Here is a 22,113-nt window from a genome sequence, read left to right on the forward strand (position 1 = left end):
GCGTCTGTCCATGCGTGCACGAGCTGCGACGCCATTTTGAGTGTGTGGTGATGCAAACTTGGCTGCGCGTTGGGGGTGATATCTCTGGCGCTGACCAGCGGAGACACCAAATCTGGAACCGGGTTCGAATCTGGTACGACTTGCGTTTGAAGATCGCGCTCGTGCGGCCGAGATGTGCACCAAACGACCTCGGCCATCGCCGCTTGCGTCCAGGCGCGGACCATGCGACCGGCCGTGATCGAGATCACTACCGTGTGGTCAAAGGCTTCTTCGGGCGTCTCGAGCGGTGCTTGGAGCAAAGAAGCGGCGCTCGCCGTCTCATGGCTCGTCGTGATACTCGCCTCGGCACTTTGAACGGGGCGGGGACTGGAGACACCTTGTGATGACGCGCTCAAATGACCAACTTCGCTTGGCGCATCGTCGAAGATGCTTGCGTCCTCGAGATCGCTCGGTCGGGCGTCTGCGTCGCCAGTGGTTGCCGACGCCATCGCATCATCAAAGGCAGCTTCCAGGTCTAAATCGTCCAGAGCATCGATCTTCGGGGCAGACGGGCGCCGTGTCGCTTCACTCGTCAGATCAACCGTGTTCTTTGACGCGGTGGATGCATAATCCTCCGAGGTAGCGTCCTCGCTTGCGCTTGCGTCAACGCCATTTTCTAACGCCGTAATCATGTCGTCGCAGACACCGCAGACGATCGACGCCGAGAGCGCGCTGCTCGTATCGTCGGCCACGCTTGCAGCGGCGTGGGACACCCACGCCAGTGTCAACTGCTTGGCCAATAGCGCCATGGCCACGCTCTCGTCCGTCGCCATGCTCGTCGCTGCGTCGCCGTCCTTGGCCTCGGCTGCGAGTACCGTCATCGTAGCCAGTGGAACGTCGTCCGTGTCTTTCGATTCGTGACGCACGGGCGACCTCGGTACCTCGTGAAACAGCTTTGCAAAGATACCGTCTTTGGCGATCGATGCAACGATATCCGGGGGTAAAAGAGTACTCGGTGGCGGGGCAAACGACCGCCGCAAGGCCTCGTTGGCCGCCGTCACCATCGCGTCGTCCAGCGCTGAGCTCACAATCGCCGTCGCTATCAGCACCTCCCGCGCTACGTCGTCGCGCGTGACCAAGACGGGCTCCTCCGCGGCGCTCACAGCAGAGTTGGCTGCTGTATCGTTGACAGAACGGGTGGCAAGCTTGGGCTCCTTGCGTGGCGTGGCCTTGCGAGGAGTCGGCGTCTGCCGGGGCGACGGCACCGGTGATCGCCACGCTTCCTTCCGCGGCGAGCGCGTTGTTGGGGAATGGGCTGGTCGCGGTGACGTCGGTGCTGTTTGGAGGAGGCGCGGCTCGAGGGGCAGTCGCGGCACATCGAGGCTCGCCGCTGACGCTTGCGTCCTGAGTTTTTCCGTCCCGATTCCTTGCGCCGGCTTGCTTGGCGATTTGATGACTAGACACATGGTCGTCTTCGATGCCAACACATTAGATAGCAACGTACGACTGCTCGGCATTGGTCGCACGCGGCTTTTGGTCGGTGATTTCGTCGGTGACGACGACTGGGGTGGCAGCCGCGCGGGCGGCCGGGGCTTGACCGCTGCCTCCTTTGACGGCGACGGCGCAACAGCCACAGACGTTTTGAGAGGCTTGGCAAACCCGTACGCAGACGTGAGGAGGTTTCCGCGCACGGCGCGGTCGGCGACTTCTGCTTGCGCCAGCGCGCGCTCCTTGTCCTTTTCGCCAATGCTCGGCATCGGATCGTACACGACGCCGTCCTTGGGCTCCTTCTTGGGACTGGTCATGACGCGGAGCTTGGTCGTTCGAGTGACTTCTACACGAGTTGGCTGTGAGCCAGTGCAATAGGCTGTTGGAAATCCTACTTTGTGGCGAGTAGGTGCGGACGCGCTTGACCGGGGACCGCGCGAGCTGCTGGCACACAATGCCCGAGTACTTGAGCACACCTTGTCGCATCTTTAGCGATTTCAACAGGTATCTCCGCTCATACTTGCATCGGCCGCAAACTGCACCATGGCGTGCGACACAGTCGAGAGCGCGCGGAGCTCGTCGAGGACGTCGGTGACTGTGCGGTCCATCGACATGAAGCTAGCTCGAGGCGTCAGACAACCAAATATGCTGTCGACATACCAGAGCAGGGCCGTCGTAACCGCAACCGAGACCCGCTTGGACGCTTCCACGTTGACGCTCGCCTGCAAGAGCTGCACAAGGCTCTGCAGAACAGGCCAGTTCTCGTCTGCACCGGTCGCTTGGCCGCTGAGGATCGTGCCAATGACGTCTTTGCCTCGGGCTTGGCAAATAGCGACGAGGACTAAAAGATGCCCATCAAGACGCTGTCGATGACAGCAAAGCGGCAGACTCGCGCAGGTGTAGATGACGGCTTGGTCGGCCGTCTTGTCATTGCGCTGGACGATCGGGCGCACGAGAACGGGAAGAAGCCCGAGCCCGAGGACGATGTCAATGCTGCTGTCGTCGTGCTGCACGAGCGGCGCGAGGGCCCCCGCCGCCGCCGACTAGCGTCTCTGAGCGTCGTACGATGGAATGAGAACGCCAAGTACCTGAAGAATCACGTCGTCCGGGAAGCGTCGCAGCCCGTTGGCGAGCAGCTCGATCGCACCGTTCTCGATCAGCACCCGATGGCTCTCGTCGCACGCGCAAGCCAGCTTGCGAATGAGCACAAAACCGTACGACTGGATGACGGGCACGGACGCCTTGACGCGCAGCATCGAAAGAATCGTGAGTTCGCCCAAGTGGCGGTGCATCTCGTGCGCGCCGTCACGGGTCCGAACGAGCTTGAGGAGCACGGCAAACGCCTTCTTCTACAGCAAGGCAATGAGTGCGTGGATCAGCGTCTGGCAGTTGACGTACGACAAAGAGCGCCGAGACGTTGTCGGCGAAGAGTGCGTTGAGGATCGAGACGACGTCGTGCAGGTCATCGACGTCGTTTCCGTCGGTGCTCGGCGACTGCGGGGGCTGGAGGCGCGGCGTAATGCTCTGAAGCACCGCGAGTTCGTTGCTAGCACCCTCCATCTCGCTCCATCGAGAGTACACTGTGAAGAAGAGGAGTTTCGACCTAAATCAGATGCGCGCTCGAGTTATAAATATAGTTCTCATGAGGGTAGGGTTGCCGACTAACATACAAAGCGTGGCACGCGACCGATACGACCAACATACAAAAGACCGATAGCAAAGGACGGCGTCGACCATGCGATGTCGAAGGCGTACTTGCCTCACGCGGTCGGCTTCACCGGTAACTGCGCGGAGTACATATCTCAAGTAGATGCAGAACTAAAGCCAATCGCTCTCAAAAGCTTGCATGGCTCGCTCTTTTGTGCTGTGCATGCTGTGCAGGGCTGGCACGAGTCGGCGCAAGGCTCTGTCGGCGGCTGCAGAGAGGATCAAGTGCAATCTCGTGCCTCTTACACCGGTAGTGCTGCGCCCTAATGGCATTTCTCGGCGCTGTCTCAGTGTCGCCGTCGTGCTCGACATTGCGGTGCGACTGTCCCAGTCCATTTCGACACACTCGAGCTTGAGCTGTTGCGGCGGAAGGGGCGTCTTTCTCACGTGAAATAGTGTGTGTACACCAATTCCATTTTCCCGTTTTAAAAAAGCACTTGGGATTTTGTAGGCAATACAAAAACGTGTCGTTTTCCCCCGCCAATCAGAAACGCGGAGCGCGCGTTGTGTGTCAAAACAAGTCAGTCGATTGGGGCGGCGATTTGATTGATGGAAGCGAGGGTTACATATCCAAAGTCAATTGGCCCGAGCGACTCCCACTGCTCGCTGCGTCAGGGACGGCGCCACCTACTTCCTGTACCATAGCCCGCTAGCACACTATATATAAGCCGCGCCGTGGCCACGTTAGCTTGAGATGCACACCACCCACCCCCGCTCGTCGTCCCGCCCGCCGTCGCCGCCCGCGATGGCCTCGCTCTTCTACAACGAACTCGACTTCCTCGGCCGGTGCGCACGCGTCGCATGGACCACGTCGCTAACGGTTGCGACTAGGAGCTACGACGGTGCCATGCCCCGTTTGCACGAGCCGGTACGTCACGCGCGTGCGAGGACCAACGATCGATGTGTGTGCAATAGGAGCCGACGCCGCCGCCGCCGCGACGCGCCTACTATGAAGAGCCGCCGCGAAGTCTGCCCAAGCCACGCAAGAGCAGCATCGAGATGTTTCTCTCGCAGAGTCCGTCGCAGCACCTTGGCAACGATTTCCTGCGCCTTGGCCTTGACGAACCGCCGCAGTTTTACCTCAACCCCGAGCTCGCAACGTTTGGCCCGCCGACGAGCGCCGAGACGACGACGACGACGGATCCGTGGTACCACGAGCGATCGTCGTATGCGCCCGAGCCGGCGCCCATGTACACGGCGTCGTACGCGCCGACGTCGGCGCCGTCAATGCGATCGCAGCAGTGGTCGCGACCGTCGCCGCCGCTCCCAACCTACCCATCGTCGTCGTCGTCCTTTCGGCAAAGCGCGCCCCGGTCCGCGCCGCGCTCGTTCCCGCTCGGGAACCGGACCGCGGGGCTCTTTGACTCGCTCAAGTCGCCGCTCAAGCCGTGCAAGTTTTATGCCCAAGGCCACTGCCGCATGGGCACCAAATGCAAATTTGCGCACCAGCTGCCGACCGCGCCGTCGTCCACCGCGTCGTCGGCCGCGTCGTTTGAGGACGAGTACGCGTCCTACCCGAGCTTTCGGCCGACGCACCACGCGTCGACGAGCAGCCTGGACGCGGCGTCGCTGCCCGAGCTCTCGCCGAACGTGGCGCTCACGGTCGACGACCTTGCAGGCCGCGTGTACGCCATGGTACGCCTTTTTTTCTAACGGCTCATCACTATATCCTTGCTGCGTTTAGTCGAAGGACCAGAATGGCTGTCGGCTTCTCCAAGAGCAGCTCGACGGCCGGTCGGACCTCTGCGATGTGATTTACGCCGAGGCCGTGCCGCACCTCGTCGATATGATGGTCGATCCGTTTGGCAACTACCTCTTCCAGAAGCTGCTCGAGCGCGTGAGCGATGGCCAGCGGCTCGTGATTGTGCAGCACGTGGCGTCGCACCTCGTGGCCGCGGCGCTCAACTTGCACGGAACGCGGTCGGTGCAAAAGGTGGTCGAAGTCTGTGCGACCGACCGCGCGCTCGCGTCGCTCATCGTGTCGGCGCTCGACGACGACGCGGTGCGTCTCTGCATCGACTCGAACGGCAACCACGTGATCCAGCGCGCGCTGCAGTTTTTACCGGCCGAGTTTAACCAGTTTGTATTTGACGCGGTCGCGGCCGACTGCACGGTCGTTGGGACGCACCGCCACGGCTGCTGCGTGCTCCAGCGCTGCGTCGACGCGGCCAACGAGAGCCAGAAGCGCGCAGTGATTGCCCAAGTCGAGCGCCACGCGATGAAGCTCATGCAAGACCCGTATGGCAACTACGTGGTCCAGTACGTCCTCGACGCGTGCCCGAGCGACGAGACGGTCGGCGTCATGGCCAAATGCGTCGGCCACCTCTTTGAGCTCTCGGTCCAGAAATTTTCGTCCAACGTCGTGGAGAAGTGCCTCGAGTTGGCGCCGTACGAGCTGCGCCAGACGTTTGTCAAGGAGCTCATTGCGTCGCCGCGTATGCAGCGCATGCTCCAGGACCAGTTTGCCAACTATGTGGTCCAGCGCGCGCTCTCGGTGGCCTCGGACGAGCACTGCCTCGCGCTCGTGCACGCGATCGCGCCGCACTTGCCGTCGATGAAGAACACGTCGGGCGGCCGCCGCATCCAGGCCCGGATCCTCAAACGCTTCCCGCACATGGTCGAGATGGTGATGCTTGGCGAGACCATGCCGCTCGAGACGCCGCCGCCGCTCTATGGCCGCGTCGCGTAGCGTCTTTGTATGTACTCTTAGCCGCCACACTAGTTCCAACATCCTGTATCATTAATACCCGACGTACTTCTGTGTCGTTCACGCTCGTCGTAGAATACGCGTCCTCCACTTGCAGGAAGCGGGGCATGATGAGCTGGCGCTGCTGATGGTACTGGGCACACACGGGTCGGATCGTGTGTCCGCAGTCCGCCCTCTACAACCACGACGTGTAATAGGTGTCGTCGTTCTTGGGACCGCGCTACTGCTGTCGTTGCATGCCACGTCGGCGTCGCGTTGGTATTACGCCCACCGTTGCTACCTCGTGTAGCAGGCTCGTCTCCCAGCGAGGACCGTGCATGGCGCCGCTATGGCCTCTTCCGGCAGTCTCTTCCAGTAGCCTCTTCCGGTAGCCTCTTCCGGCACCGCATCCGCGTCCGGCCTTGCGACCGCACCCCGTCCCATGCGCATCGACCTCGGCTCCGTGTCAATGAGTTTCCAACAGGTGTGTTTTAAACACATTGGCGGCCGGCTGTTTTCAAACGTGCGTGAGTAACGGGCGTCGATGTCACACATTCTCAGTCGAAGGCGCGTGGTTCGACGCAATACAATAGACGCCGTATACAAATTGCAAGTGAAAATAAAATAAACGGGGACGTGCCCCCTCCAAAACTTCGCCACGTGGTGCGGTTGCAACTGGCCCCTTCTTCGAATCCGTTCGCATCGCCGCTGCATTTTTAATTGTGTTTATTGTATTAGCTTGCCGTTTGTATTGAACAGCGACACGGGTGCATATTAATAAAAGACAGTGTATGCGAGTTTGCATTTTAATACACTGGCTGGCTACTACGGCGATAGGTGTAATCGTGAGACTCCTCATCTCTTGGACTGCCGCGGGTACAGCGGAAGGACGACGACGTAGCCCGCCGACGCCGACGACGCCCGAACCAACCCCGCCACGCCGCCGGCGACCTCTGCCGACCCGGACCGAATCACATACGTCTACTTCCGCCACGATGGCCAACGACATGGAGTCGCTTCACTTGCCCCGCCTCGACCTTGGCATCTTCAAGAGCAGCTGCCGGTACCTCGAGCGCATTGGCAAGCCGTCGATTCCGTTCCAGCCGCCAACGTGGGCCCTCCCGGCGTCGCGCAAGCCTGCGTCGGTCGCACTCATCGATGTCTTCAAGCTCAACGAAGTCATTGCCAGCGTCAGCGTCGACACCAAGTCGTACTTTGTGTTTGGCCGCAACGCGCTCGTCTGCGACATCGTCTTGGAGCATTGCTCTATCTCCCGGTACGCTCGCGACTGCACGATACGATGCTGGTGCTGACGTGGATGCATGTATTAGCATGCACGCCTGCTTGGTGCACCACAGTGACGGCTCCGCCTACATTGTCGACTTGGGCTCGTGCCACGGCACGTTCATGGACGCCGAGAAGCTCGAGCCGCTTCGACCGACCCTCATCACGCACGGCGCCCAACTACGGTACGATACCCACGCCGCTCCCAGCGCGACATGAAGTGAACCATGCCTTGGTCTGTAGGTTCGGCGTCTCGTCCCGCTCGTACCGGTTCAAGGTACACAGCTTGGTTGCAGCCGTCGGCTCATGGCGTCCTCCTTCCTAGACGTTTGAATCCCGCGAGCAGATTCTGCGCCGCCTCCACGCCACCGTCGGGTTGCACGACGACGAGCGCCTCCTGCAGACAAATACGCTATTGAACCGCTTTGTGTCGTACCGACTCGACGTGCACGCCCAAGCGCACCAGTCGGTCGTGCATCCCCACAGTAGGCCTCCCGCGCTACGAACCGTGACCTCACGTGCTCGTGCAGAGGCCGCGAACCGCGTGGCTTCCAACTCGACCGACACGAACGAAGACCCGTCGCAGGTCGACGACGAGCCGTCGTCGTCGTCGTCGTCGACGTCGTCGCACCGCCACTCTGCTGAAAATCTCGACTCGTTTGCGATGGTCGACATTGCCGAAGAGCCATTCCAGGCACCGCCGCTTGCGTCAAGGAAGCGCACGCGGCCGCTCTCGGCAACCGACCGGACCCACCAAGTGTTTTTGACGTTCGATATGAAGCGCGTCCGGTTCGTGGTTGACCCGCCGACGATCATTCCGCCGCCGCCGGCGGATGATGAAGCGTACGATCAGCACGCTCGGAGCCACCTCGTCCCCAATGAGCCTGATGATGTAGCGATGGAGTGTGACGACGAGGATGCGTATGCGGCGGCCGTCCCGCCGCTTCTGAACTATGGCCCGATGGGCGACACGCCCATGGACGAGTACATGATGGAGAACCCGTTCGCGACTGTGGCGCCGGACTCGGGCCGCTGTGCGATGCCGCTGAGCCTTCAGTTCCCGCTCTGCAGCGACCGCCCGTCCCTCGACTTTGGCCGGCGACGATCGACGATCGGCTAAGACGACGTGTAATATTATATTTCTGTGTTCGGCGCTTGGTGGAGGAGTGACGCCAGCCGCTGACGACCGACACCAGCTCACTCGATTCGATGCATACAGTGTATGTTGTGCTGCATCATACGCTGTCTGGAGGCAGCGTGCCAGCCAAGAGCCATGTCCTTCCAAGAAAGACGCGTTGCGGGAAGGGAGTCGCGGGACGAGACGGCGACGCCAATGTCGCGTCGCCCACCCGTCTACGATCGCATCTGGTTTGGCGCCACACCGGTCGACAGCGTTGGTTTCACGCACGTGGACTCACTCTCTTTGCATGTGCTCTCCTCGACGCACTCTCTACCCTCTTTGGCCCGACGCGGATATCCTTGGCACCAAATTGGCGCAGGCGATGGAATCGTCAAGGCGTCTCGGGCAAGCTTCCGTCGTTGCTTGAGGATGCTTCAGGATGCTTGCTCTGTGGATCTGTGGCGTGTCCAGTGCGAGGGAGCGCGTCGTCCAACCCCAGTGGTCCAACAGTATCTCTTGTCGGGACGATTCGGTGGCTTCTGGACGTGGAACTTTAACCTTCCGCACTCCAAGTATAGTTTCGAATAGGTCTACTGAGTGTATCGCAGTGGTGTGAATACATCGATGATCGAACGTTCACGCCAAAAAAGTCCGTCGAACGAAAAGGTTGGAGCTAGCCATGTACTCGAGATCAGCACCGACTTCAACCTCGACTCGTCGCCTAGGATTTGTACGGGCTGTACGTGAGGCCATCGCGCCCATCACGGACAGAAATCAAGCGCGGACAGTCCGGTCCTTGACGCATATCAACACCAGCATCAACCCTCCCGCTCGCCACTCCAAGGCACTCTAGGTGGCCGATAACCATCACGGGCTCACAAATATTGGCGCCAATGACGTTGGCACGGACAGCTCTGGACGCGCGTTGTCTCTGGCCCATCGTTCGATCTCGCATTGCACGGGCTTGGACTGCGTTTCTCAGGACCAAGCGCCTATCGTCACCTACGGTACCGGCGACGTCCGCATTTCCGCATGGCGAAAGCCGTGCCAGTCGAGCATACGGGGTACGTAGTAGTCGCACGCCATCATCTCATGCAGCATTAGACCCACCAAGCAGGTTGTTCGAGATACATTCTAGAGTCGTCGCGAGAAGCGCTTTATGTTCGACACGTTGGCGCCACGCTCGCGACGCGTCGACTCTCATGACCACTCTCACTCTTGAGAGCGATCCGGTCCGATCACTTTGGCGCTAAGTCCGAAACGACTGGCGTACGAACGCGCACTTTATCGAGCGTATAGCCGTCGTAACTATCCAACGTCCCGATAAAGTACGGGCGTTTGGACCGCCTGTCTTGGAATAAGCGCTTCGAATCGCACTTGAGCGGGTCCGAGACACGTCCCACCCTCCGGACCACAAATTTAAATGCAACGCAAGTGGGTGATGCATACAAATGGCAAATGATAAAATAAAAACCGTGCGCGACGCATCCGACCAAGCCAGTTTCCTATTAAAAACCAGGCCATTTCGTGTCACACAAAAAGGGCGGGATCGTTTACCTTGGTGTTTGTATGTGAAGCCGGTATTTAATTGCGTGAGTAATAAATTAAAAATTGAGCGGAAGATCGAACCCGAGGTTCAGCCAGTCGCACAGTCTATTTCATTACCCGACGCCGTAGGCCCACCTCGACCCGTCCGATCGAGCTAGGTAGACGCGCTCCCTCCATGAGGTCGACCTCTAGGAAGGAAGCTCATGGAAGCATGCTTGTCTAGGCCTTCTCGTTGACGTATATGAAAAGCCAGTACTCGTCTTCCTCTGCCCGACCTCCCAGCGACAAGCAGAGCGTGGCGATGCAGAACAGCGATGCGACGCGTCCGTCGGGCCATCGCCGTGCGACCAAGAACTACTTCCAGCTCGAGTCCGACACGAAGCGCCAGAGCATGATGCAAGACGCCAACGACCGGTTTGGCAACCGGCTCTCGATGATGAACGTTTTGCCGCAGCAGGACCAGGCCGAGTTCCAAGACGAGCGCTCGATCGACTACTGCTGTGAAGTGCTGCAGAACAAATTTGGTCTCCAGGACGGGTCGGTCGACAACCAGCGCGAGCACGTGCTCCTTTTGCTGGCCAACTGCGCCGCGCGCGCCGGCACGGGCACGGCCGACACGCAGTACCACGTGCAGCTGCTGCACACGAAGCTCTTTGGCAACTACAAGGAGTGGTGCGGCTTTGTTGGCGTCAAGCCCGTCGCGTACGCCGAGCGTCTCTCGGGCACGCCGCTGACGTCGCCGCTGCACATGGATCTCATGCTCTACTTTCTTATTTGGGGCGAGTCGGCCAACTTGCGGCACATGCCCGAGTGCCTCTGCTACTTGTACCACCAGATGCTCTCGGCGCTCCTTCAGGACGACCAGCACCAAGAGCGCCGTCCGCAGCAGTGGTTCCTCCAAGCCGTGGTCCGCCCGATCTGGAAGGAGTGCTCGGTTATGCAGAAGAAGAACTCGCTCGGTCTGCACTACGAGCACACCAAGGTCCGCAACTACGACGACATCAACGAGTTTTTTTGGAAGAAGGGCTGCCTCAAGATTGCGATCGACCAAGTCGCGCAGACGATCCACAAGACGCACGGCAAGACCTTTTTCGAGCACCGATCGATCTTTACGCTCATCCTCAACTACTACCGCATCTTCCACTTCAACCTCATGTTCCTCATCGGGCTCGCGGTCATCAACTACGTGGTCACGATCTCGCCCAACGGCGGCAAGTCGGGCTTCGACCAGTTTAGCGCCATGGGCAAGGTCGTCTCGCCCTACTCGACGCGCGAAGTCAAGAAGGTGGGCGTCGTTTTCATTGGCTCCCACGCGATTCTCAACGCGTTCAAGTGCTTCCTCGAGGTCGGCCACGGCTGGAACCTCCTCGTGGACCGTCGGTCGACGTCGGCGACCTCGTCCAAGTCGATGACGTACGGCCTTGCGCTCACGCTGCGCTTGATTTGGAACCTTGGCTTTGCGGGTCTCTTTGGTCTTATGGCGGTCTCGGCCATCCCGGCGGCGGGTGCGACGGACATTCTCACCAACCTCTCGCTGGCCTCGCTCGTGTACGTGGCGCCCGGCGCGCTCATTTTGATCTCGCAGTCGATCGCGCCGGGCCCGACGCGGACGCTGGGCTCGAAGTTCATCCGCGAAGGCGACTCGTGCTACACGGGCCGGCACATGGCGCCGCCGCTCTCGTACCGCCTCAAGTATGGTCTCTTTTGGATCATTCTCTGGGTGGCCAAGACGGTTGTGTCGTACTGGGTGCTCATCTCGCCGCTCATGCTTGTGTCGCTGGCGATCTACGAGATGAAGCTCACGTACAACTCGCCGATCTCGTCGTTCCACAACATGGGCATCATCGTTGCGCTCTGGGCGCCGGTCGTTTTCATCTTCAACTACGACACGCAGATCTACTTCACGATCTTGCAGGCGCTCATCGGCTGGGTCAAGGGAGCGATCATGAAGGCTGGCGAGATCCACGGTATCGAGAACCTCTCCAAGGCGTTCCGCGTTGCGCCGCAGCTCTTCGACCAAAAGGTTGTGACGGTCCTCGCGCGCTCGACGGACGCGGCTGAGATGGGCGACCAGGCCTCGCGTGGCAGCGTCAGCGCAGTCTACCAGTCGCAGATGATGCTCCGCTTTGTCGTTGTCTGGAACGAAATCGTCAACTCGTTCCGCGAGGGCGACCTTGTCGACGACAAGGAGGCGGCCATTCTGCAGTACGACATTCAGAACACGGGCGAGGTTTTTGAGCCCGTCTTCCTCTCGGCCGGCAAGCTCGGCGAGGCCATGACGTATGCGATGAAGCTCGGAAAGGGCGGTCGCGGCGACTCGGAGCTCCGCATCCAGCTCGTCAAGAACGACTGCCTCTCGGCCGTCAAGTCGTTTTTCAACGCGTCGATGTACGTGATGGAGGCGCTCCTCGGCAACGACGACGTCGAGGTGCTCGAGGCCTTCCGCATGATGGAGCAGTGCGCTTGCGACGGCGCGTTTCTTCAGTCGTTTGACGTCGGCTCGCTTTTGCACGTGCGCACGATGGCGATCGACTTTTTGGAGGCGGTCCTCGACTTGCCCGACCCGGACACCCCGTCGCCGGTGCTGCCCGACACGGCCGTGCATCCCATGGGCATCATCCGCAACTTTGTGGCCAAGACGGAGAACCTCTTCAACGCGCTGCGCCAGTTTTGCCGCAACCAAGCGATTGGTGGCAAGTTTGCCAACGTCAACTTTGTGCAGCCGGCCAACTCGTATGTGTACGCGTCGCGGGGGCTGGTCAACCTCTTCCACAGCGACACGGCGATGGGCGCAGCGACGCGCGCGTACCTTCTCATGTCGCTCGACAAGCCGGACGCGATGCCCAAGTGCGCCGAGGCCCAGCGCCGGCTCGGTTTCTTTATGAAGTCGCTCTTGATGGACATTCCGCAGCTGCGCGCGATCCGCGACATGCGGTCGTTCTCGGTCGTGACGCCGTTTTACAGCGAGGGCGTCATTTACTCGCTCGACGAGCTCAACAACCCGCTCGAGAACCACCCGATCTTCAACAAGGGCGAGGAAGTCAAGAAGAACATTTCGATCCTCAAGTACCTCATCACGATCCACCCGGAAGAGTGGGAGAACTTTTTGGAGCGCATTGACGTGTCGTCGGTCGAGGCGGCCATCAAGCAATTTCCGATGGAGATTCGGCTCTGGGCGTCGTACCGCGGCCAGACGCTCTCGCGTACCGTGCAGGGCATGATGCTCTACGAAGACGCGATCAAGATCCTCCACTGGCTCGAGATTGGGTCGAGCGCGCACCGCACGCCCGAGCAAAAGCAGCAGCAGCTCGAAGACATGGTCCGCCTCAAGTTTTCGTACATCTGCGGTTGCCAAGTATACGGCAAGCACCGCGCCGAGAACAAGCAGCAAGCCAACGACATTGACTTCTTGCTGCAGACGTACCCCAACCTGCGCGTTGCGTACGTCGACACGATCCCGACGAGCAACGGCAACCGCTTTGACACGGTGCTCATCAAGGCCGAGCAAGACGAGATTGTCGAGGTGTACCGCTACGAGCTGCCGGGCGACCCGATCCTCGGCGAAGGCAAGCCCGAGAACCAGAACAACGCGCTGCAGTTTACGCGCGGCGAGTTTCTCCAGACGATCGACATGAACCAGCAGCACTACTTCGAAGAGTGCCTCAAGATGCCGCAGCTGCTCGTAACGGCCGATATGCACCCGTCCAAGAAGCCGGTGAGTATTATCGGTATGCGCGAGCACATTTTTACGGGTAACGCGTCGTCGCTCTCCAAGTTCAAGTCGTGGCAGGAGCTCGTGTTTGTGACGCTCAGCCAGCGCGTGCTCGCCGACCCGCTCTACGTGCGCATGCACTATGGCCACCCCGATATCTTTGACAAGGTCATGTGCCTCACGCGCGGCGGTGTCTCGAAGGCGTCCAAGGGCATCAACTTGTCGGAAGACGTCTTTGCTGGCTTCAACACGACGCTGCGTGGCGGTGTCGTGACCCACGTCGAGTTCATGCAGTGCGGCAAGGGTCGTGATGTGGCCATGTCGCAGATCTCGATGTTTGAAGGCAAGCTGGCCAACGGTGCCGGCGAGACGTCTCTGGCGCGCGAGGCGTACCGCATGGGCGCCTTCATGGACTTCTTCCGGCTCAACTCGATGTACTACTCGCACACGGGCTTCTACTTTGCGACGTGGATGACGATCGTGACGTCGTTTGTGTACATCTACTCGAAGGTCTACCTCGCGCTCTCGGGCGTCCAAGAGCAAATCATCGAGAAGATGAACTCGACGTTCATCATCCGCAACAACTCGATCTACGGCTTTGACGACCGCGCGTACTACGATCTCGCCAACGTCATGAACACGCAGTACTTCATCCAGGCCGGTCTCTTCCTCACGCTGCCGCTCATTTGCGTCTACTTTTCCGAAATGGGTCTCTGGCGCGGCTTCCTCAAGTTTGTCAACATGGTGCTCACGGGCGGCCCGGCCTTCTTTGTCTTCCAAGTCGGCACGACCATGCACTACTTCGACTACAACATCATCCACGGTAACGCCAAGTACCAAGCGACGGGTCGTGGCTTCAAGATTACGCGCGAGACGTTTGTGTTGCTCTACAAGGCGTACGCCAACTCGCACTACCGCAAGGCGTGGGAGCTCGTCGGGCTCTGTTTTGTGTACTGGGCGTACGGCGAGTTTACGCTCGGTAACCGCGACCAAGTGGCCGGCGACCCGACCAACATGTTTGCCAACAAGTACAAGGACACGTCCCAGGCGTACGGCACGCAGACGTTTGCGATCTGGTCGATTTCGGTGCTCTGGCTCCTCTCGCCCTTCATCTTCAACGCCGACGGTCTCGACTATGAAAAGTCCAAGGCCGACATTACCGCGTGGTGCAAGTGGATGTTTATGCAAGAGTCGGACACGGACATTGACAAGGTGCACACGGGCGGCTGGATCAGCTGGTGGAAGGGCGACCAGCAGCAGATGCACGGGTCGGCCATGATTGCGCGCTTTACGGTCATCATTCGCGAGTCGCGCCACTTCTTGCTCATGTGGTACGTCATCACGCTCAAGCACGAGCCCGCCAAGATTGCACTTGTCCTTGCGGCCGTCGGCGCGTCGCTCGTCCTTCTCGGTGTCGTCCACGGCGTTGGCATGGGCATGCGCGGCGCGTCGCCCGTGGCGCGTGCGGCCGTCTACTTTTTCCTCGTTGTCGCGCTCTCGACGGCCTACCTCGTGGTGGCGACGACCGTCCTCTTTGCCAAGGACAAGGACGGCAACGCGGACCCAGAGGCGTGGGAGAAGAGTCTAAGCATTTTCTTTGGCTACATTGCGGGCTTGTACGGCATCAACGAGATGTTCCGCGTCTTCAACTTCCAGGCCGGTGGCGTCGCGGGCATTGTCGTTTTCCAGCAGCTCGCGTTCCTCTTCGACTTTGTCTTTGGCGCGTGCCTCCTCATCCCGCTCATGATTTTGAGCTGCATCCCGTTCATGAATGCGATCCAGACGCGCATGATGTACAACGAAGGCTTCTCCAAGGTGCTCTCGGCGTCGTCGCAGCACGCGTTCTCGCTCGCAGCGGCCATTGGTGGTGCGACGGGCTTTTCGTCGGGCTGGCTTTTGTACCTCCTCACGACGCTCGACATGTCGCCGGGCTACATCAGCTACCTCTCGACGTACAAGATTGCAATCTCGACGGGCTCGGGCTCGACGACCTACATGGTGATTGCCGCGATGGTCGGTGGCTCGGTGCTCGCGGGTGCGTTTGGCTTCTTCCTCGGTCGCCGCATGACGCTTGTGATTGCCGGTCTCCTCTCGGGCTGCGGCTGCTTGGCGCTGAGCATCATTCCGTCGGTCTCGTCGGGCTCGGCCAAGCTCATGCTCATGCTCGGTGTCGTGCTCATGGGCGTCGCGCTCGGCATCCTCCTCCCGACGGTCACGTGCTACATTTACGAGATCTCGACGGCCGACATGCGCGGCAAGACGATGCTGCCGCTTGCGTTTACGTTTGTCGTCGGCACGGCGTTTGCGTCGTGGTACTCTGCGGGCGAGATTGGCTGGGTCTGGCAAGCGTTTTGGTGCGCCGTCATCCTTGCGATCATGACGCCGATGATGAACATGTTTCCCGAGTCGCCGCAGTGGGTCCTCGAGCGCAAGGGCGTCGAAGAGTGCGAAGCGGCGCTTGGCATTTTGCGTCAGAAGCCCGACAACGCCGACGAACTCCGCGAGATGCGCGAAGAGAAGAAGGAAGCGTCGGAAGCGGCGGCCGGCGGTGGCATGTACAAGTTTGTTGTCGCGTTGTTGCTCACGATCATTCTCTCGCTCTCGACCAACTCGCTCAACATTTTCGTCGGCAAGACGTTCAACGGCTTTGCGGACAACAACCATATGTTCACCAACTGCGTCGTCATTGAGGCGTTTGGCGTGCTCATCAGCTTCTTCCTCATTGAGAAGACGCCGCACAAGAACCTGCTGTCGTTTACGCTCCTCGCGGTCGCGCTCTTTGCTGGCTTTCTCGGTGCCGACGACAAGTTTGTCATCATCAAGCTCGACAATGGCAACCGCAAGCTCATTCTGAGCCTCGTCATGTCGTTCCTCTACTTTTTCAAGGGTCTCGGCCTCACGTCGGTGCTCTGGGTCAACATTGCGGGTCTCTTCCACACGAGCACGCGCTTCCTCGCTGTGCCGTTTCTGTACATTGTGTTCTTCGGCCTCAACGCGGCGTCGCTCCAGCTGCGCCTCAACAAGCAGACCGAGACGGCGTACCTCTGGCTCTTTGCGCTCGCTGGCTGCTGCCTCCTCGCCGTCTTCTTTGTCATTGTCGCGGGCTCGCGCGCGTCGAGCGGCCTCATGTGCACCCGCGACGAGATGCGCAAGGACAAGAAGCGCACCGAGCGCCGCCGCAGCTCGCGCCACTCGCGCACGCCCGGCAGCTTTGGCCGCGGCCGCCACTCGCGGTCACGCTCCAAGTCGAACGCCAACAGCTACCACCTCGTGCACTCGCCCGCCAACGGCGGCCAACACGTCTAAGCCAGTGCGTTTTTTGATATAACTCTTTTATACACCTGCACATTTGCCTCAACGTCAATGTCTCTCCACCAGAGCTAGTCAACACTGTTCCTAGCCCGTATCGCACATGGTACCGGTGGTCGCACTGGACACGAAGCGGTCACGGGACTTGGGAGTCGTCGAGCGTTGACGCCCGAGGCAACCCACTCGAATCCATGCCGGTCAACGCTACAAATAATGGCGGTGGACTAGTTTACACAGTAGTATCATCTTTGGGTTATATAAAACTAGAGACTATTCTGTACATGAGATTATGCGCAGTGAATGCGGTCGGTGCGATCGGTCGCTTCGAGAAACTCTCTCCAAACGACGGGGAACAGGTCGGTGACGTCGTGCTGGACCGTCTTTTGCGCGCTGGCGTTGCCGGCGCAGCTCGCAAGGCGCACGGATGCCACGTAGCTCACAAACGCCTTGCCGAGGTCGCAGTAGGCGTGCGCGTCGGTCGGTGCGAGCTGGAGCCAGTTCGTGATCGCGACGAACCGCTTCTCGAGCTGCTTGTGCGTCAGCGAGAGCGCGTCGTCCGGCGCCATCTTCTTCTTCTTTCCCAGCACCGCGACCAGGAACGCCTTGGCCTTCTCGCGGATCGCACGGAGACTCACGTACCACGCGGTCTTGTACTTTTGGAGGCCAATGACGGCGCCGGTGCCATCCACATACAAATTGACCTTGCCCTCGGTCTGGTAGCCGGTCTTGATGGCGCTCAGCACGGCCTTGAACTCGGCGCCCGTGTACGGCACGACGTCGTACTGGACGGTGCGGACGCCGCAGTAGCGCCCGAGTGCATACCCGAGCAGCGGGTTCATGCAAATCTCAACGCCGTCGAGCGATCCAAGCGTCGGGAACGAAAAGCCAAAGAGGACGGGCGTATCCTCGGGCACATTCAAAAGCTCGACGTGCTGGTGGTTGGGGCAGAGGAGCTCAAACGACGCCGTGAGGCGCGTCTGCCACAAAAACTCGCAAAACATCGTCCGCTTCGCCGGCGCGAGACCCTCGAGCATGCGCAACATACCGTACGCGACGGGGCGCGCGCCCGCAAATGGGTTTTGACCGTTCGTCGTGCCGATCGCAATCGCCTTTTCAATGTCGGACGCGGTAGTGATCGCCATGTGCACGTTCTTGGAGCCGACAAGGTAGACAAAGGACCCGTCGGCCTTCTTAAGAACTGCGAGGTGGGCGGCCTCGCCGTTCTCCTTCACGGTCGAGATGACCGATTTGGTCTCGGTCGCAGGCTTTGTAAAGTATTTCGAGAGCGCTTCCGAGGCAATCGACGCGGTTTGCGCGTCGTCGCCAGCGCTGAGCTCGCCGTCGTCTTCGTGGCCCGTAAACTTGGGGTACGCACGGACGAGCGGAAAGTACGCGGTCGTCGCGGCGTCCAGCGCCCACTTGGCCACGTAGTTGCCCCGCGGGTAGTACTTGCGCGCGTACTCGTCGCCGTTGTAGATGGCGTCGTCGGGCCGGCCGCGCGCTGCGACGCGGATGTCAATGCCGACGAGGCCCTCCAGGAAGGGCAGCATGGGGCGCTCGGTGGCCATCGCGATCGGCGACGCAATCGCCTTGTCGACGTGCTCGGCCCACTCGGCGCTCCACTTGAGCACCATGTCGCGGAACGCGAGCGGTGCGCCGTCGGGCCCGGCGTGGCGGCTGCGCATGTAGGCGCGGATCTGCTCGAGCCTAATGGAGAGCATGAGCATGGGGATCATGGCGGCGCATGGGTGTACCCGCGCGTGTAGTGGATCGCATGCTCCGAGGGCGCGTCCATGAGGAGGGCTTCGACGACGCCGAGGAGCGACGGCGAGAGGTTCGTGTGCGTCGGAGCAAACATGGAAAAAGGCAAAGTGACCGCGACCTTGCAAATCGGTCATCCGGATCGACCATCACTCGCGCACGATCCTTATCCGGACAATCGCCTGCCGAGTGATGTTGCGTTCGAAGGGCTTGTGAAAGGGAGTTGGCTGCATAAGTTGTTGTCATCCAGTCACTGGAAATGTTGACCAAAGAGGTGGGACGAGCTCATTCAGGGCACCAGAGTAACGGTGAAGCGACAGTACCTTGGCACTTCATACAGACACACCATGGGCATCGCCTTATCAAGGGACATCGAGCTCGTAGACGCTCGTTTAGCGATGAAGCCTGTCGGCAGGCTCCTCGCGAATAGCGGAAAAGCGGAGCAAAATGTCCTCACAAGAATGGGTGTCAACAGGCATGATCATTCAGTGCCCATTGACTTTGACTTGGTGCTGGAAACCGCCATTTTGAGTTTGAGTTTAAACGATGACAAGCCATCAGCAAAAAGAATTTTGCTGCATGAGAATGAAATGGAAAACGTACGACGCTGCGCTGCGACGCCATCGCGGGTACACTCACACTAGAGCGTGCGTTGGAGGTTGCATGCGCTTTGAATTTGCCTTCAACGAGTTTGCATCCTTCCACTTGTGATGGCAGTGACTAGCAACCAAGGGAATTATTCCTCGCTGTTAGCAACAAAATGATTTTCGGACCCACGATGAGCTGGCGGAAGCGCGAGGTGGCAGAATTATGCGTGCTCTGCATGAGCTACGCAGCAAACGCCATCTCGAACGGTGCAGCATCTCTCGGCTAATCTCTCGCACGTCACGTGCCTGTTATCGAGGCCTCATCGGCCGCGACTGGCAAGGTGTCAACGCTGACACAGTGCATGTCCAGCCTTGCGTTGCGGATGCAATCGGGGCGCCAACGGTACGAATGAACGTGATAACAAGGACTTTATGATGATCAACTTGACTAATACATAGTGCTATGCGCCCCAGTGAACAACATACTACATGTACAACATAAAAAGCTACGACTACTTGTTCTACGAGGCAAGCGACAGAAGGTACTCATAGACGTCCTTGTGCCCATGGGCCAGTGCCACTTCGCATGTGCGCGCGCTGTAGCCTTCGCTGCGACGTGTCGCGAGGTATCGAACGACATCCAAGTGCCCACGTAGCGCCGCGCGGTCGATGGCGCCGCGGGTTGCGCCATACGCTCGCTTCTCGTGCAGAAAGACCACGATCGCCAAGTGCCCGTTGGCGGCGGCGCCGTCGAGGGCTGCGACCGTGGCCCCTTCGCTGCGGCGTGCGTGGAGGTATTGAACGACGGCCAAGTGTCCTTCGGAAGCCGCACCGTCCATCGCGCGCGTCGAGCCGACAACCTCCGTGTGGTCAGTGAGGTGCTCGGCAACGTCCAAGTGGCCCTGTCGCGCCGCAAGGTCGAGCGCGTGCCCCGTGAGGCCACTGTACCCATTGGCGAGCAGGAATTGAAGCGTCGCGAGGCTGCCGCGCAGCGCGGCGAGGTCCAGCAGGTGGTCGCACGACGACTCCATGCGATAATGGGCGTGGACCAACGCGGCAATGTCGACGCGGTCGGCGTACGCTGCGTGGTACAGCGCCATGTAGCGCATCGGCGGTGCGTCCCGAAGAACGGAGTGCAAGCGAGAAGTGCCAACGTCTGCGTACCAAGGTGCAAGCGCGGCCTCGACCGAGCGTAGGAACGGAAGGAGCGTCGTGGGCATGTCGCCGCCGACGAGGCGGTCGCAGTCGGCCTCGGTGAAGACGCGGAAGCGTAGCACGTCTTCGATGACGCCATCTTGGTACGAAGCGAGAAGCGCAAAGAGGTCGGCGGACCGCAGCACGCCCGCGCTCGCTTCTGTCATGCTACTTGGAAATGGCATTGCATCCGTCTGGCACCCGAGAAGACCAACACTCGTCGTTCGCGATTAAAAATCAGGTAAAATTAATTAAATGCCAATCGAGAAGATCGCTACTTTTGGACGGGCGTCGTCGCACTTACTCGGAGAAACTCGTCGCTGTGCATCGCAAGGGGCGGCGGCGTCTGCGGCGAGCCCGGAGTCGTGAGTCGCTGACGCATGGCCTTGGCAATTAGTGCAATACCGACGACGGCGACCACACCTACGGCAACCGCCGCCACTGCGCCGGGGCCCGCGCTTCCGGAGTCGATGTCGGTCAGCGCTCGGAGGCGGATCGTCGTGACCTTGGCGACGGCGAAGTCGGGCGTGGCGGCCGTCACGAGAGTAAGAATAAGAAACAATGCGAACTGAAGCAAGTGCATGGTGCGGGTCGTGGCAAATTGCAAAGTGAAATCGAGAAAAAGCAGCGTGTTGGAAATCTTTTGGTGGCATCCGACCTGTCTCGCCCAATCAGAAGCCGTGCTTTCGGCTGTCCCAATCGGCGACACGGAATTGGCAAAGATTTCAGCCAATGAGGTGCAGGATGTCGATCCAGCGCAAAGGCCAGAAGCATCCGCTGCGTTCCGTCGACGTCGGTCGTGTGGCCGTTAGTGTAGCTACTACCCACAACTCTCGGAATCGGAGCGTTGGTTATATCAGCCAAGGTTGCAGAGCGCCTTTTGGGCCCACTTGACACTCCTTCCACGATTTCTCGCCCGAGAGCTACTCACGCTCTCGAGACGGGTGGCGCCGCGTCAAGGTGGCGGAGATGGCGCCAAGGGACACTTTAGGGTGGCCGTCCACGTGGTTGTCAGAAGACACCATCACCGAGGCGGGTGGCAGTCGTCGGTCGCACAATGGCGTGCGGCCTTGGACTTTCCATATTTTATATTTTGACTGCGACGTTTGATGTGCGTAGCGCCTCGATCGACCATTTTGTTTTCAGGAAATAGATTTCAAAATTTGCGCTGGGGCTGTCTTTGATTATGTTTGATTTACTTTTGTCGCTGATTGTTGAAGGCACTGAGGCCGCATTGCCCGGCAAGCGCTTCTCGCAACAGCATGAGCGGTTTCACGAGATATCCTCCCACGCGCACGGCGCTTGCCACCGAAAACGACTCTGGCCGTTGATGGAAGCAATCGTGAGAAAGGGAATCTCAAACACTCGTGCTCGTGGAACCCGCAGTTTCACTAAAAGTATCCAAGCATTGACTCAATAAGCTGCACAGCATACGTCTACCAGCGGTCCGAGTACGTTTGTACTAGGGCAACTGCAATGAGCCGCGCACTTGCTATTACCTCAAATCGTCGCCGTTCAATACATCGAAGGACACCGGTGGTTCTGTTCGATTGTTCGGACAGGGCGCCTTGGACCGAAGTGCATTCTGTTTGCAGCTTTGATAAGGGTTGTCGCATGTTTGTTGCATGCAAGCAGCACGTGCAGCAAGTTCGTATGTTTTCACGATGCATGTATGTACAGATATGTCTCATAGTCTCTTCAAACGATAGATTATCGATACCAGGCAGTCCAGGCACTC

General features: G+C 59.6%; 7 protein-coding genes across 9 annotated transcripts; 3 read left to right on the top strand and 4 right to left on the bottom strand.

The window, feature by feature from the left end:
* Positions 1–318: 318 nt before the first annotated feature.
* Positions 319–3,027, bottom strand: SDRG_05898 (hypothetical protein; the record flags this gene model as incomplete). Its single annotated transcript, XM_008611640.1, has 9 exons — positions 319–366; positions 405–1,435; positions 1,484–1,813; positions 1,863–1,943; positions 1,988–2,085; positions 2,128–2,308; positions 2,357–2,510; positions 2,556–2,816; positions 2,866–3,027. The coding sequence occupies 9 exons, from the start codon at positions 3,025–3,027 to the stop codon at positions 319–321; spliced, it is 2,346 nt and encodes a 781-aa protein (XP_008609862.1).
* Positions 3,028–3,707: 680 nt separating this feature from the next.
* Positions 3,708–5,950, top strand: SDRG_05899 (hypothetical protein). Its single transcript, XM_008611641.1, has 4 exons — positions 3,708–3,960; positions 4,006–4,042; positions 4,090–4,809; positions 4,859–5,950. Exons 1-4 carry the CDS (start codon positions 3,869–3,871, stop codon positions 5,861–5,863), a joined length of 1,854 nt encoding a protein of 617 aa, XP_008609863.1. The 5' UTR covers positions 3,708–3,868; the 3' UTR covers positions 5,864–5,950.
* A 731-nt stretch (positions 5,951–6,681) lies between these two features.
* On the top strand, positions 6,682–8,336 carry SDRG_05900 (hypothetical protein). 3 transcript variants are annotated; one of them, XM_008611643.1, is made up of 6 exons: positions 6,689–7,136; positions 7,192–7,329; positions 7,388–7,421; positions 7,470–7,629; positions 7,675–7,987; positions 8,041–8,333. In XM_008611643.1, the coding sequence occupies exons 1-6, from the start codon at positions 6,856–6,858 to the stop codon at positions 8,051–8,053; spliced, it is 939 nt and encodes a 312-aa protein (XP_008609865.1). In that variant the 5' UTR covers positions 6,689–6,855; the 3' UTR covers positions 8,054–8,333. The 3 variants fall into 3 exon arrangements, with proteins under 3 accessions (XP_008609866.1, XP_008609865.1, XP_008609864.1); XM_008611642.1 differs by having other exon boundaries at positions 7,675–8,333; XM_008611644.1 differs by having other exon boundaries at positions 6,682–7,136; positions 7,470–8,336.
* Positions 8,337–9,894: 1,558 nt separating this feature from the next.
* On the top strand, positions 9,895–16,882 carry SDRG_05901 (hypothetical protein). The gene is made up of 2 exons (XM_008611645.1): positions 9,895–9,970; positions 10,036–16,882. The coding sequence occupies exon 2, from the start codon at positions 10,054–10,056 to the stop codon at positions 16,828–16,830; it is 6,777 nt and encodes a 2,258-aa protein (XP_008609867.1). The 5' UTR covers positions 9,895–9,970; positions 10,036–10,053; the 3' UTR covers positions 16,831–16,882.
* Positions 16,883–17,048: 166 nt separating this feature from the next.
* On the bottom strand, positions 17,049–18,691 carry SDRG_05902 (hypothetical protein; the record flags this gene model as incomplete). The annotated part of the gene is made up of 2 exons (XM_008611646.1): positions 17,049–18,540; positions 18,588–18,691. 2 exons carry the CDS (start codon positions 18,689–18,691, stop codon positions 17,121–17,123), a joined length of 1,524 nt encoding a protein of 507 aa, XP_008609868.1. The 3' UTR covers positions 17,049–17,120.
* A 910-nt stretch (positions 18,692–19,601) lies between these two features.
* SDRG_05903 (hypothetical protein) lies at positions 19,602–20,574 on the bottom strand. Its single transcript, XM_008611647.1, has one exon. It carries the CDS (start codon positions 20,558–20,560, stop codon positions 19,703–19,705), a length of 858 nt encoding a protein of 285 aa, XP_008609869.1. The 5' UTR covers positions 20,561–20,574; the 3' UTR covers positions 19,602–19,702.
* A 1-nt stretch (position 20,575) lies between these two features.
* Positions 20,576–20,976, bottom strand: SDRG_05904 (hypothetical protein). The gene has a single exon (XM_008611648.1). The coding sequence runs from the start codon at positions 20,956–20,958 to the stop codon at positions 20,650–20,652; it is 309 nt and encodes a 102-aa protein (XP_008609870.1). The 5' UTR covers positions 20,959–20,976; the 3' UTR covers positions 20,576–20,649.
* Positions 20,977–22,113: the final 1,137 nt, after the last annotated feature.

The sequence above is a fragment of the Saprolegnia diclina genome (assembly GCF_000281045.1).
Source record: "Saprolegnia diclina VS20 unplaced genomic scaffold supercont1.16, whole genome shotgun sequence".
Lineage (NCBI taxonomy): Eukaryota > Oomycota > Saprolegniomycetes > Saprolegniales > Saprolegniaceae > Saprolegnia > Saprolegnia diclina.

Bases quoted from the DNA above. Each gene is read 5' to 3' on its own strand.
- SDRG_05899 (XM_008611641.1), top strand. From the start codon at position 3,869: ATGCACACCACCCACCCCCGCTCGTCGTCCCGCCCGCCGTCGCCGCCC. The intron at 3,961-4,005 runs GTGCGCACGCGT...GGTTGCGACTAG, and splicing joins GAACTCGACTTCCTCGGCCG to GAGCTACGACGGTGCCATGC. The intron at 4,810-4,858 runs GTACGCCTTTTT...TGCTGCGTTTAG, and splicing joins CAGGCCGCGTGTACGCCATG to TCGAAGGACCAGAATGGCTG.
- SDRG_05900 (XM_008611644.1), top strand. From the start codon at position 6,856: ATGGCCAACGACATGGAGTCGCTTCACTTGCCCCGCCTCGACCTTGGC. The intron at 7,137-7,191 runs GTACGCTCGCGA...TGCATGTATTAG, and splicing joins GAGCATTGCTCTATCTCCCG to CATGCACGCCTGCTTGGTGC. The intron at 7,422-7,469 runs GTACACAGCTTG...CCTCCTTCCTAG, and splicing joins CCCGCTCGTACCGGTTCAAG to ACGTTTGAATCCCGCGAGCA.
- SDRG_05901 (XM_008611645.1), top strand. From the start codon at position 10,054: ATGAAAAGCCAGTACTCGTCTTCCTCTGCCCGACCTCCCAGCGACAAG.
- SDRG_05903 (XM_008611647.1), bottom strand. From the start codon at position 20,560: ATGCCATTTCCAAGTAGCATGACAGAAGCGAGCGCGGGCGTGCTGCGG.
- SDRG_05904 (XM_008611648.1), bottom strand. From the start codon at position 20,958: ATGCACTTGCTTCAGTTCGCATTGTTTCTTATTCTTACTCTCGTGACG.